The 12,159-nt window shown below is 38.5% G+C and overlaps 1 protein-coding gene across 9 annotated transcripts in view; it reads left to right on the top strand.

Moving 5' to 3' along the window:
• ROBO2 (roundabout guidance receptor 2) overlaps positions 1-12,159 on the top strand; it is a 663,217-nt gene that overhangs the window by 631,715 nt on the left and 19,343 nt on the right. For all 9 annotated transcript variants that reach the window (XM_044940048.2, XM_044940051.2, XM_044940065.2 and 6 more), the window contains one exon: positions 3,093-3,298. In XM_044940048.2, the coding sequence (XP_044795983.2) occupies positions 3,093-3,298 (206 nt within the window). The remainder of the gene's footprint in view (positions 1-3,092; positions 3,299-12,159) is intronic.

Consider the following 12,159-nt stretch of genomic DNA (forward strand, 5'->3'; position numbering starts at 1 on the left):
CTAGCTCAGGGATTGTCAACTCTACCTGCATTTTGGAATCATCTGGAAAACCTGGATGTAGCGCCCTCACCCCGCATTCTGATTGCTTGGTCTGGCATTTGACTAGTGTCAGCCAAGGTTGGATCATGGCCACTCCTTACTAGCTTCGTGACAACAGGCAACTTGCTTAACATTTCTGTGCTCAGTCCTCCATTTGTAAATGGCAATGATAATTCATAGTAACTGACTCATCCACAAACTGAGAGAGCGGTCCCTTCTCACATTATGTACAAGTTTGGAGAGTCCCCAAGATTATCCCCAGGTTTAAGAATTCACTAGCAGGAGCCACAGAACTCACTGAAAACTATAATTTTCAAAGTTATAGTTTATTATCATGAAAAGATATAAATTAAAATCAGCCAAGAGAAGAAATGCATGGGAAACAACTAGGAAATTCCAAAGTCAGGTCTCCTGTTGGTCTTTTCCCAGTTTACTCATGGAAAGGATAATGTCCCAGCAACCCCGAGTGACAATATGGCTGGAGTATTGTCAACCAGGGAAGTTCACATGAGCCTTGAGTTTCAGAGTCTTTACTGGGGGTCTGTCTCCCAAATGAACTCCGGGAGTTGGTAATGGACAGGGAGGCCTGGCGTGGTGCAATTCATGGGGTCACAGAGTCGGACACGACTGAGTGGCTGAACTGAACTGAACTAAACTCCCAAATGTGGTTGACTATCTGCATGGCTGACACAATTTCTGACCCTTCCTGAAGGTGGAGCTGATATTGTATGACTCCAAGTCCCTATCATAGGTCATATTGTTAGACTTTCTGGAAGAGCCTCCAGCCTCCAGGTAAACAAAGACATTTTATCAGACGGGACATTGTAGAGCTTAGAGATTACCTCTTAGGAGTTCAGGGCAGACATTTCAGTTCTCTTTGGGCAAGGTCAAATTCTTTATTTCAAATCTTAGTTTCTGGAAGAAGTAGTGAGTTTATCAGAGAAGGCAATGGCACCCCACTCCAGTACTGTTGCCTGGAAAATCCCATGGACAGAGGAGCCTGGTGGGCTGCAGTCCATGGGGTCGCTAAGAGTCAGACATAACTGAGTGACTTCACTTTCAGTTTTCACTTTCATGCATTGGAGAAGGAGATGGCAACCTACTCCAGTGTTCTTGGCTGGAGAGTCCCAGGGACAGGGGAGCCTGGTGGGTCTATGGGGTTGCATAGAGTCAGACACGACTGAAGCGACTTAGCAGTAGCAGCAGCAGTGAGTTTATACTTGTATAGTACTCAATATCTAGCCGCTCCATAGCTGTTACTATTCAGAGAGCATGGGTTTTCACCTGAGTTGTTCACTGCTCAGTTGTCTGAGTTGTCTTTCCACTCTTAGTGAGTGCTCCATAGTCACTTGCTGAAGGAGTGAATAGTTCATCTCCACTCTGTCCCAGGTATCCACAGAGCTGATTGCTTCTCTCTCTGAGTGTGCTTCCATTCAGTCTAACCATGCCACTGAATGTCACACTGACTCCCCATATAGGAGGTCCAAGGATCCCATGGACAGAAGGTTCCATGTGCTCACACAGCAGCTTACCCTACTGAAATGGCAGTGCCTCCATCTGGGCTGCACAGGATGTCACAGGAGGAATATTTTCAAATAATAATTCTGGGCTTCCCCTCCAAGGATTCTGTTCAAATTGACCCATGAATTGCACAACGCACTTATAAATATTACATACCCTTAATTGCAGTGGTCTTGAATGCTTTTTTTTTTTTTTTTTTTTGCTATTCCCCATGGCTTGCGGGATCTTAGCTCCCTGACCAGGGATTGAACTCGGGCCCTCAGCAGTGAAAACACTGCATCCAAACTGCTGGAACAGCAAGGACTTGCCACTGGTGGTCTTTGTCTAAACATATGCCATATTCCCTCTTTAATGACAATAACGAATAACAGGCTTGCTTTCCTTCAGCATTTTATGGTTTAGAAAAAAACTCCTAGTAATCACAAAACAAGCCAAGTGGACTCTAGGGTCCAGCTGTGTATTTTGCTAGCCATGTTAGTTGAGATTTTAGTCACTTAAATTTGAACTTTTCTAAATTCTGAAGGAGAGATGGTAATACAAATTCTGTCTACTTCACAAGGTTAGGATTAGAGTTACCCACCTGTTGCAGCTGGTTTTTTTGGCACACCTGATGTTCTAAATGCACAGTACTAAGGTGCCTTTGAGGTACCTTCTGCCTTTGAGGTATTTAAGACTTTGATGGGGCTTCCCAGGTGGCACTAGTGGTAAAGAACCTGCCTGCCAATGCAGGAGACATAAGAGACGTGGGTTCGATCCCTGGGTTGGGAAGATCCCCTAGGGGAGGGCATGACAACCCACTCTAGTATTCTTGCCTGGAGAATCCCATGGACAGAGGAGCCTGGCCAGCTACAGTTCATAGGGATGCACAGAGTCGGTCCCAACTGAAGGGACTTAACTGCAGCAGCAGGGTAAAACAGATGCAAAAATAAGTAGCCGGGATACAAAGTAGCCATTCCTCCCCTGCACTAGATTAAAGTGGAAACAATTGCCAGCCTGATTCTTGGAAGATCATGCAGGAAGAAAGCCTGGTAGAGCAGGGAATGGGCTGGTTGGAGGGAGAGGGTGTTTGCATTCGGTTTTCATGTGATGTCTTTTCTTCATAAGGGTCAGCAGGTGACATGGGTTACACAGGCTTAGAACTTATACAGGAAACCAGGAACATAATTTTGTTCTTTTTGGACAAAAACAAAAAAAATCAGATTTAAATAGATATTTGTGATGAATATTCCTGTTCTCTTTTGTGTGATTTATTTGAACAAAAAAAATGCTGGGACTGTGCTTTTTCTCTGTGTATCATCCCATAAATACCCATAGAAGAATGTGCTGATCTATATTGTTGTTATGGTTTTGGCAAGTCATATAGGCATAGCCCATTGTCTCTGCTGAAATGTAAAAACAGCACAGTAAGCTCCAAAATTAGTTAAAGGAGTGAGAAGATGAAATGAGTTACCATCACATGCTGTTTAATTCTAATTACAATTTTGTGGAATGCTAATCCATTCTTCTTTTTTTTCTTCCCATTTGAATCCCAGGCATGTTCAAAGCAATAATCAACCTCCGCAGCCCCCAGTTCCACCATTAGGTTACATGTCTGGAGCCTTGATTTCCGATTTAGAAACAGATGTTCCAGACGACGATGCTGATGATGAAGAGGAAGCTTTAGAAATCCCCAGACCCCTGCGAGCGCTAGAGCAGACACCTGGATCCAGTACGGACAATCTAGAGAGCTCTGTGACAGGTAACGAAACTGATTTCGTGGGAATAACTGACCCATTTGTCACATGAAAAATGCCTCGAAAATCAAATACTTTCTTATGTAAGATTTATTCCACTCCATCTATTTCGGTGACATTTTTAATATGTTAATATTAAACACAAAATTCAAAAAGGATTTGGAAATACTTTTGCTTTGCTGCGAAATGATAAGAAAATTCATGAATTTTAAAAAGCTTTAAAGACATGAAAGAAAACTCAATTATATACAGGGCTTTCATGAAAAGTTCATTCTACGGGGGAACCAAGTCTATTACATAAAAACCTTGACTTGTAGAAATGATATATTTTGTATATCAGGAGCAACATATGAAGAGAATACAATCTTAAAACGCTTCTTAGTATTTCACTCTGTAAAATCATTCACTGATGAAAATAACCAGGTCTTCAGAATAAGCCTCTTAAAGGTTGCACAAGGTATTATTTTTAGAGTGGGGAAGATGGAAAGCAAGATAAACTATAAATTTATGCATTTCATATTGTTGATCCAATAATTGCTGCTCTTCCAAGAAATACATTTATTTTTGAAGTTTACCCCTTTACCTTTCTCTGGCCTCCTTCACCAAGTGTAAGGCTGCAACTGGTATTCCCTTAGGATGATCCCAGGATTGCATCCTATATCCAAGGATGTAAATTTATCAAATGGTATTGAAAAAAAAACTTAAATCCTAGTGTTTTCACAGTGACTATAGAGAAAAGTAAAAGTTCAGTCCTTTCAGTCAAGTAAATGTCCATTCTTTGATACACACACACAGGGGCCTTTTACCTGGCTATAAAGACATACCTGCTACAAATGCTTGCCTCTGTATATCATTGGGTTCTTCAGTAAACCTACCCATTTCTGTATTTACCTTCATGACACCCTTTATTCTAGGAGGCCTTTTACCACAGTTCCATTTAATTCATTTTTATTCCAACAGCTTCTTAATTCGCACTGATTTTACACTGCATGTTATAGTTCAGAAAAACTGGCGGGAACTACCTTATGACAGTGATGAAGAAGCATGGGTACCTACATGTTTTCCCTGCATGACTTCCTGAATTACACAATGTAATGCACAAGCCTCCACGTTTCAGGTTTTCTTTTTTACCTGAGGGCTGTCTGCTTGCCGAGCTAATTAAGATTTAAGAACTCCTGTGATTTGAAATCCAGATCCAGCTGAAGGTGGCAGAGCAAAAGTTTAAATCGTTGAGTGCAGAGAGCTAACTTATTAGTGCAATATTATGTTAAGCCCCTTTGCCTGAATTTCTAGCATAATCTCCTTCAGGGTAAAATTCTGCATATTTTTGCATATCTCAGTAATGATACTGAACTCTTCTCAGTTAGGAATGCAGTAAAAAAATTGCAATGATAAAAGTCAGCCATAGCCTATGTAGTTCTTTTATTAAATATAATGTCGAAGTGAATAAATATATCTATAAATCAGGAGAATGTCATTTTGAACTTCTACATGCTCACCTACTAATATATTTTGCTATCCAATGAGACTGTGCTATCCAATGTGACTATCCAATCAGACTTAAAAACAGTCTGAATTTCTCCTTGAAGCTAGTTATACTAGCTTCATTTCAAATGAAGCTTTTATTGCTAAGAAAAACTTTTATTTTCCTACTTGAAGTCACTGTTTAATTACTACCACATGTAAAACCCTCAGTGTCTTTAGATATGTATTCATGATAAATTTATCCTATGAATAATGTTTCTCCTTAGTAAAAGAAGTTGCACTCTTCACCAAAGAAGCCAAGTAGGAACTCTTTTCTTTCTTTTTTTTTTTTGGCTTTACAGTAACTTTGTGGGGAAGGTATGATCAAAGATTTCATCTGCTCTCTAACATGAAATTGTAATTTAAGTAAATATGTTAAAAATAAAAGTAAATTTTAAAAAAATGATGTATGTGTACAGAAGACTGTGTGTGTCTGAAAATCTAGGTTTGTGAATATGTGTAAAGTGTGTGTGTGTGTCTATGTAGGAGTGTGTATATGAGCATAAGTAGGATTGTGAGTGTAGCAGAGCATGTGTATACACATACATGTGTACATGGGGATGGCCCTGAGATGAATGTATGTACAGACCAAATGCTGTAGAAATCATCATGCTAATGACTATTGCTCTAACGTGTTTATGTTTTCTTCAGACGCGCAAGGCTAGCTTAATGGTGCTAAATGAGGTGGGCAATAAAACAGAAACTATTTCCATTGGGTTTTTATGTTTTTAAGATGGTAAGTGCCCACAGAGAGGATTCTGATTTTACCGTCAGTCACTTTGAGTTCTAAATTTCTGTGTGGTGTGAGTAAATTATTTCTTTCATCTAAATTCTCTATTTTCATTTTCATAAGCATAATGACCATTTTTTTTGTGAACTAGAACTAACAGTTATGTTCCAGTCTTTAAATGTTAAAGCCAAGGAAAGGAAAGTCCAATGATAACACAGAGATGGGCTAGTAATTAGCCTATATGTAAAATTATTTAGAATTTTACTTCTGAAATATGTTATATTCCAACAGCTGCCACATTAAGGAACATCAGTGGTTAGCCAGGCACAGAGCCTATATATCTAAGGAAATAAGTCTATTATTTTCAGATATTTTCTTAACAACGAATTTATGAGGGACTTTAAAAAGTTTGAAATAATGGTTCATGGATGGAAAAAGCCAAGAAGAGAGGAAAATATCAGTAATTCTGTAGCTCATAATTTTGGTGTCTTAGTCTGGTTGGTTTGTTATAACAAAATATCATAGACTAGATGGCTTAAACAGCAAATATTGGAAAGCTGGGAAGTCCAAGATCAAGATACAGGCAGGCTGGGTTTCTGGCGCGAGCCCTTTTCCTGCAGGAAGCCATCTTCTCGCTATGTCCTCACATGGCAGGAGAGCTTGCTAAGGTCCCTAGTCATACCATGATGACCTCACCCTCATGACCTGATCTAAACTTAAATATCTCCCGAAGGCTCCACCTCAAAATGCCATAACATTATGGGTTAAAGCTTCAACATGAATTTTAGGGGGATGTTATCATTCAGTTCATAATACTCAGGAATGGAAAATATATTTGAAAATCTGTTATTTATTTACTTCCACAGCAAATATTTATTGAAAATCTATTCCTTCCAACTGCTTGGCTAGAAATTTAGGTTTGATAATAATAGTAATAATAGCAATTTGCACATACACAGCCCTTAGAATGTGCAGGGCACTCTTCTAAACAGTTGGCGGTTTTTGGTATGAGTGGCTTTGTGAGCTAAGAAACTTTCTTACATTTTAAAAGGGTTTTAAGCAAGAAAAAAACATATGAGGAAGACAGCAAAGCCTAAAATATTTAGTATCTAGGACATGACAGAGATTAATACTTGACTTGAGCACCTTATAGAAGCACTTCCCAGGTGGCACCAGTGGTGTTGACCCTGCCTGCCAGTGCAGGAGATGTAAAAGACATGGGTTCCATCCCTGGGTCAGGAAGATGCCCTGGAGGAGGGCGTGGCTATCCACTCAGTATTCTTGCCTGGAGAATCCCATGGACAGAGGAGCCTGGCGGGCTACAGATCATAAGGTTGTCCAGAGTCAGACGTGACTGAAGCGACTTAGCATGCACACACACCTTATAGAAAAAGCTCACTGATCCCTGTTCTAAGGTTTTACCATATATTAACTCACTTAATTGTCATAATCCTTTATTTATTCTCACTTTATAGGTAAGGAAATTGAGGCACAGAGGGGTTTAAAGACTTTTTTAAGCTCACCCACCTGATAAATGGCAGAAAAATATTCAAAATCAATCAGCTTTACTCTAAAGACAAATTATCTTTTTTTTTTTTTTTTGCTTTTTTATTTTTTAGGAGGCTAATTACCTTACAATATTGTGTTGGTTCTGCCACACATCAACATGAATCCATCACGGGCGTACATGTGTTCCCCATCCTGAACCCCACTCCCACCTCCCTCCCTGTACCATCCCTCCGGGTCATCCCAAAAAAAAAAGAAAATGCCTTTTCCCAGGGGAGGAAAAAGAAAAAGACACAAGCGATAAGAATTCAAATAAATTACAAAATTAGTGCCCCTCAAAAAAAATAAATAAATACAAATTATCATGATCTCAAGAGGAAAGTGATTTCCTGGTCTCCTCTCTCGCTTTCTGTGCATGCATACATATATGAATAAATATATATTTATACAAATACAGTGTATTATTTTATCTCTGGAAACAATTTTTACCCCCTATAAACTTAAGATCAAAAATTATAGTTTTTAGATGTAACTTTTATTATTTGTTTTTCTCACATTTAGTTCTATATTCAGTTATACTGACTCAAGCTAACAAAATTCAGCTCTTATCACCACTTTTTGTAGGGAATCACATTTTTATTATTTTCTTTTAACTTATACTTTCAGTTTAAACCTATTTGGTTTTAGTAAAGTAGAAAAATGTTTTGATTACAGCACATCACACTCTTTTTTTGCCTAGAAATAAACATACAGGGTTGTTTCAGTCTTCAGGAATATGCTTGTACTGCTAACATCAGTCGTGTCCAACTCTGTGCGACCCCAGAGACAGCAGCCCACCAGGCACCCCTGTCCCTGGGATTCTCCAGGCAAGAACTCTGGAGTGGGTTGCCATTTCCTTCTCCAATGCATAAAAGTGAAAGTGAAGTCGCTCAGTCGTGTCCATCTCATGGCGACCCCATGGACTGCAGCCCACCAGGCTCCTCTGTCCCTGGGATTCTCCAGGCAAGAACACTGGAGTGGGGTGCCATTGCCTTCTCCAGTGCTTGTACTAGTTCTGTCTAAATGCCAAACCCACCGCTTTGGGGCAGCAGGATAGGAGAAGCCTTTAATACACATTTTTGTTTTTTTCACTTCCATGGTGGGAGTCAAGGGTGAGTGTTCCCTGTATTTAATCACTCTACCACAGGAATAAAGAAACAAAAGACAATAAGAGAGAGGGCAGGAGAAAAATGTCCTGAATGTGAAGCCAAGATTCTAACTGTTTCAGTGATCACAAAAATAAGAGTGAGAGTGAGTACTATGATGTGACTTGAATAAAACTTTCCTTAATGGCTGGACCCTACATAAATAAGTTGGTCGAAAGGAAATCAGGGCTCTATATTTACTGTAGTTTATGTCGTTGGAGATTTTTGCTGCAAGTCTCAAAGCAGATTATTTTGAAAACAATAAAACCTGGCAGCCCCACCGCCTTACTCAACCACACAGCTTTTAAAGAACTGGCCACTTAAAAGCATGACCTGATGCTTTGTTTTTGTTGCAAAAACTTAAGGGACATATTTTTACAATGGGAAATTTCAGAGGGAATGCTAAAAATCATTAAATAACTTTCTTAGACATTCTCCACAGCTCTGATGTAGTTAAAAAGAAATTAAATACAGACTTCAAAAGTTAACAGATAAAAGTGGAATATCATATATTCCACTTTTATCTGAGTAGATCAAATGAGCCGATGTCATAGGTCCCAAGGAAGAGATATTTTTAATTTCTTATTTTGCTTTCTGTCTATATTATACATTCCTTTATCTGAGGAATGTAGGTGAATTATTGCATTATTCAATACGTTTGAGTGAAAGAGCTTCTAAATATTATACATGTTTTTCTACATCTAGGCAGAGGTCAGTATGTGGATTGATGTGTTCAAAGACACTCAGAGCTGAAGATTGTGTTTAACAGATAGATATATTGTACTAAATAGGAAGAATTCATGGATTAAATATTTCCTAAAAAAAATGGGGGACAGCCAGTTTTTGTATCTCATAAAAATGGTAATGCAACAATTAGCAGGGTCATATTATAAAGCATACACTTTAGCTTAATGGGTCTAAGGATAAGCATCTATCAGCAAGGAAGGATTTAGCACAAAATGACATGTAAATGAATTGATGACTGATCATAAATTAATTTTAGTGCTGAAGATGTAATGGAGACCCAGCAAGATGCCACTCTATCATGGTATTTTACTGCTCAGTAACATTTGAGCAACAACTTAATGTCCTATCAGCAGTTCTTCTTTAACAGCTTGAATAAATTTGAGAGTTTTTTTTGGCTTTCAGCAATTTTGAAACCTGAGAAATTTGGAAAGACGGAAAATGCAAACACAAATAAATCTGGCTATGTGACACAGATTCATTTTTCATTAGATGTTTAAATATGTATTGATTATGTTTGGGGCTATAACATGTCAGATTGGTATGGATCGCTTGTAATTTGTGAAGAATCTCTACCTTAGCTGTTTTACCTAGTGTTGGTTTCAATTTTCATGGTTATATTTACATTTATGAAAGAAAACCAATTGTAAAAAAAAGGGCTTACTTTTCTCTCTCTCTTTTTTTGTCTGCACAGGGTCTTTGTTGCAATGCGTGGACTTTCACTTACTTTCTAATTGATGAATCACTGTTTTTCTTTTCTTATAAAAAGTTCCTCTTTTTTTTTTTTGTAATAGTTTACATAAATCCTCAGATAATCTTTGCTATTTAAATCTAAAGAAAGAATGGTGGCGACAGAGAGGTGACATTAGTAATCGTTAAATTTTAACAATTTTACAATATGGAGGGAATTCAATATATATAATATACTTTTTTATTCATAGTATATTGCCAATTTTCTTTAAACATATTTGCAAACAATGTACCCATTCCATATATCATGGGTATATACATATATATGTATGTATCATATATACTCCATATCTCAAAAAAACAGAGGAACAAAGAGGGACAGAAAAATTTTTCTTCTGCATATATATGGAATTTAGAAAGATGGTAACAATAACCTTCTGTTTATTTGTTTGCTTCTTGCCCTCCGTTTTGAAGGCAAACTCAGCTATACTAAGCTGAGGGCACTGGCGCCTTTTTAGTTTGGGGTGATGAGGTTTCCTACTTTCCATCATGGGTAAATCAAATTTGTATGTGGAAATCATCATATGAAGGACTAATTACATCACTTTTTCCTCATTGTCCAAGTAATCAACAAGAGTTGACTGACCTTATACTCCTTATTTAATAAATTTTCTAGGAGTTACTGTATGTTCTGGCTGTAACTAAAATAAGGCCAAGGCTAGGAAATTACACATGGAATAAAATCACATATGAATTTATACCAAATAATAAAACTATTGAAGACATTTAATGCAGTATGCAAATGTTTATGGAATTTTTACTGTGCAATGTCTCTGTACATGAGGTATTAAAATGCATAACAAGTAGTTCCTGATCTCCAGAGTTCCATTGTCTGGAAGAGAAAACATACATGCAACAAATTCTAGTTTATAGCGTGTGTTCAGTTGCTCAGTCATGTCCGACTCTTTGCCACCCCATTTCCTCTGTCCACGGAATTTTCCAGGCAAGAATACTGGAGTGGGTTGCCATTTCCTACTCCAGGGGAATCTTCCTGACCCAGGGATCGAACCTGATTCTCTTGCATCTCCTGCTTTGGCAGGCAAATTATTTGCCACTGTACCACCTGGGAAGCCCAATTTGTAGAGATGTAATCAAAAGTGGGGTCCAGCTTGCCACTCAAAAAGCCAGTAAAAAGACAGGTTGGTGGAAAGGAAGGTTTGCTTTGTTTGACATACTGGCATGGCAGAGTTGGGGGAGAGGAAGGTGGGCACCTGTCCAAAGGCCAACTCCCCACCACTGATCATCAGTGGGCAAGACCTTTTATAAGCTGTCAGAGGGGGCAACATGCAGAAACAACATGTATTTCAGTCAGCTCTGACAATCATCTTGAAATTGGTCATTAGTGGTCTGACCAGCATCATCTTGATTGTTTTAAGAAGTTACTTTTCAGTTCCAGGGTCAGTTGGTTCCCATTTCTTGAGGCCAGTTTTTAGAATTGTGGCAGCTTATGTCCTCGCTACAGCCTGGTCATCATGTAGTGAACTTCTTCACCTTGTGGGGGTTATAGATTCTGGGGGTTCAGAATCTATAAGACAGCTCACAGGATATGGCTCAGGATGTTATCTATAGCCCTTGGGAGGAACTAAAGGTCCTTGAATATGCTTAGTGACTAAACTATTATTATTTGATCTCCTTTGTCTGTTTTCCTTTGTTTTTGCATTTTCTCATTTCTCTGATTAAACTTATTCTATGGCTAAAGTTTTTCCACAGACAAAAGGCAGGCAGAGGACATGGGGGACAAGGACCAAATGGTCTGCTCCATTTCAGAGATAACGATATGCTATTGTATGTGCACTGTTTAAAGAACACAGGAGGTAAAGAGATTGAGTCTCTTAGGACAGGGTTGAAGATGAAGTAGAATCAGGGTGGTAAAAGAGATGATTTGGACTTCAAAGTTTGGCAGTGGGCACTAGAGTTAGTAGCAATCTAGAGATGTGTCAAAGGAATGAGAGAAGGCAGGAGAGGTAACAAGGCACAGGATTTTAGAGGGATAGGACTGGAAAGGTAGGCTGCGCTGGGTATTGACGGATCTCAAACACTTCAGTTGGTGTTTAAATGTATTGACAAACTAAGTAAGGCTTTGAATGGACAAACAGAATTATGTGATCAATGTTTCAGAAAAGAATAATTCATACAACAATGAGGAAGGTAGAAGGGACCAGAAGGAAATCAGGAATGAAACTGGAGATATAGAAAAGGAGATGGTTGTTTGGAGAGTGAGTTTCCGTTAGTTGGCACAGATTTATTTGAAGATACTCAGCAGACATTTAGAAATACTGAAAATAGGACATAGGAAAGACCAGGACTGAGTTTTCCTATGTTTTGAAAATATCCTCAGTTCTAGAGTTTCATGTTCTTTCGTAATCACTGGTTGAATCACTTTGGTTTTTTCTTATCTACTCTAGCATTATATTGCAAAGTTGATTGC

The sequence above is a fragment of the Bubalus bubalis genome, chromosome 1, assembly GCF_019923935.1.
Source record: "Bubalus bubalis isolate 160015118507 breed Murrah chromosome 1, NDDB_SH_1, whole genome shotgun sequence".
Taxonomy (NCBI): domain Eukaryota; kingdom Metazoa; phylum Chordata; class Mammalia; order Artiodactyla; family Bovidae; genus Bubalus; species Bubalus bubalis.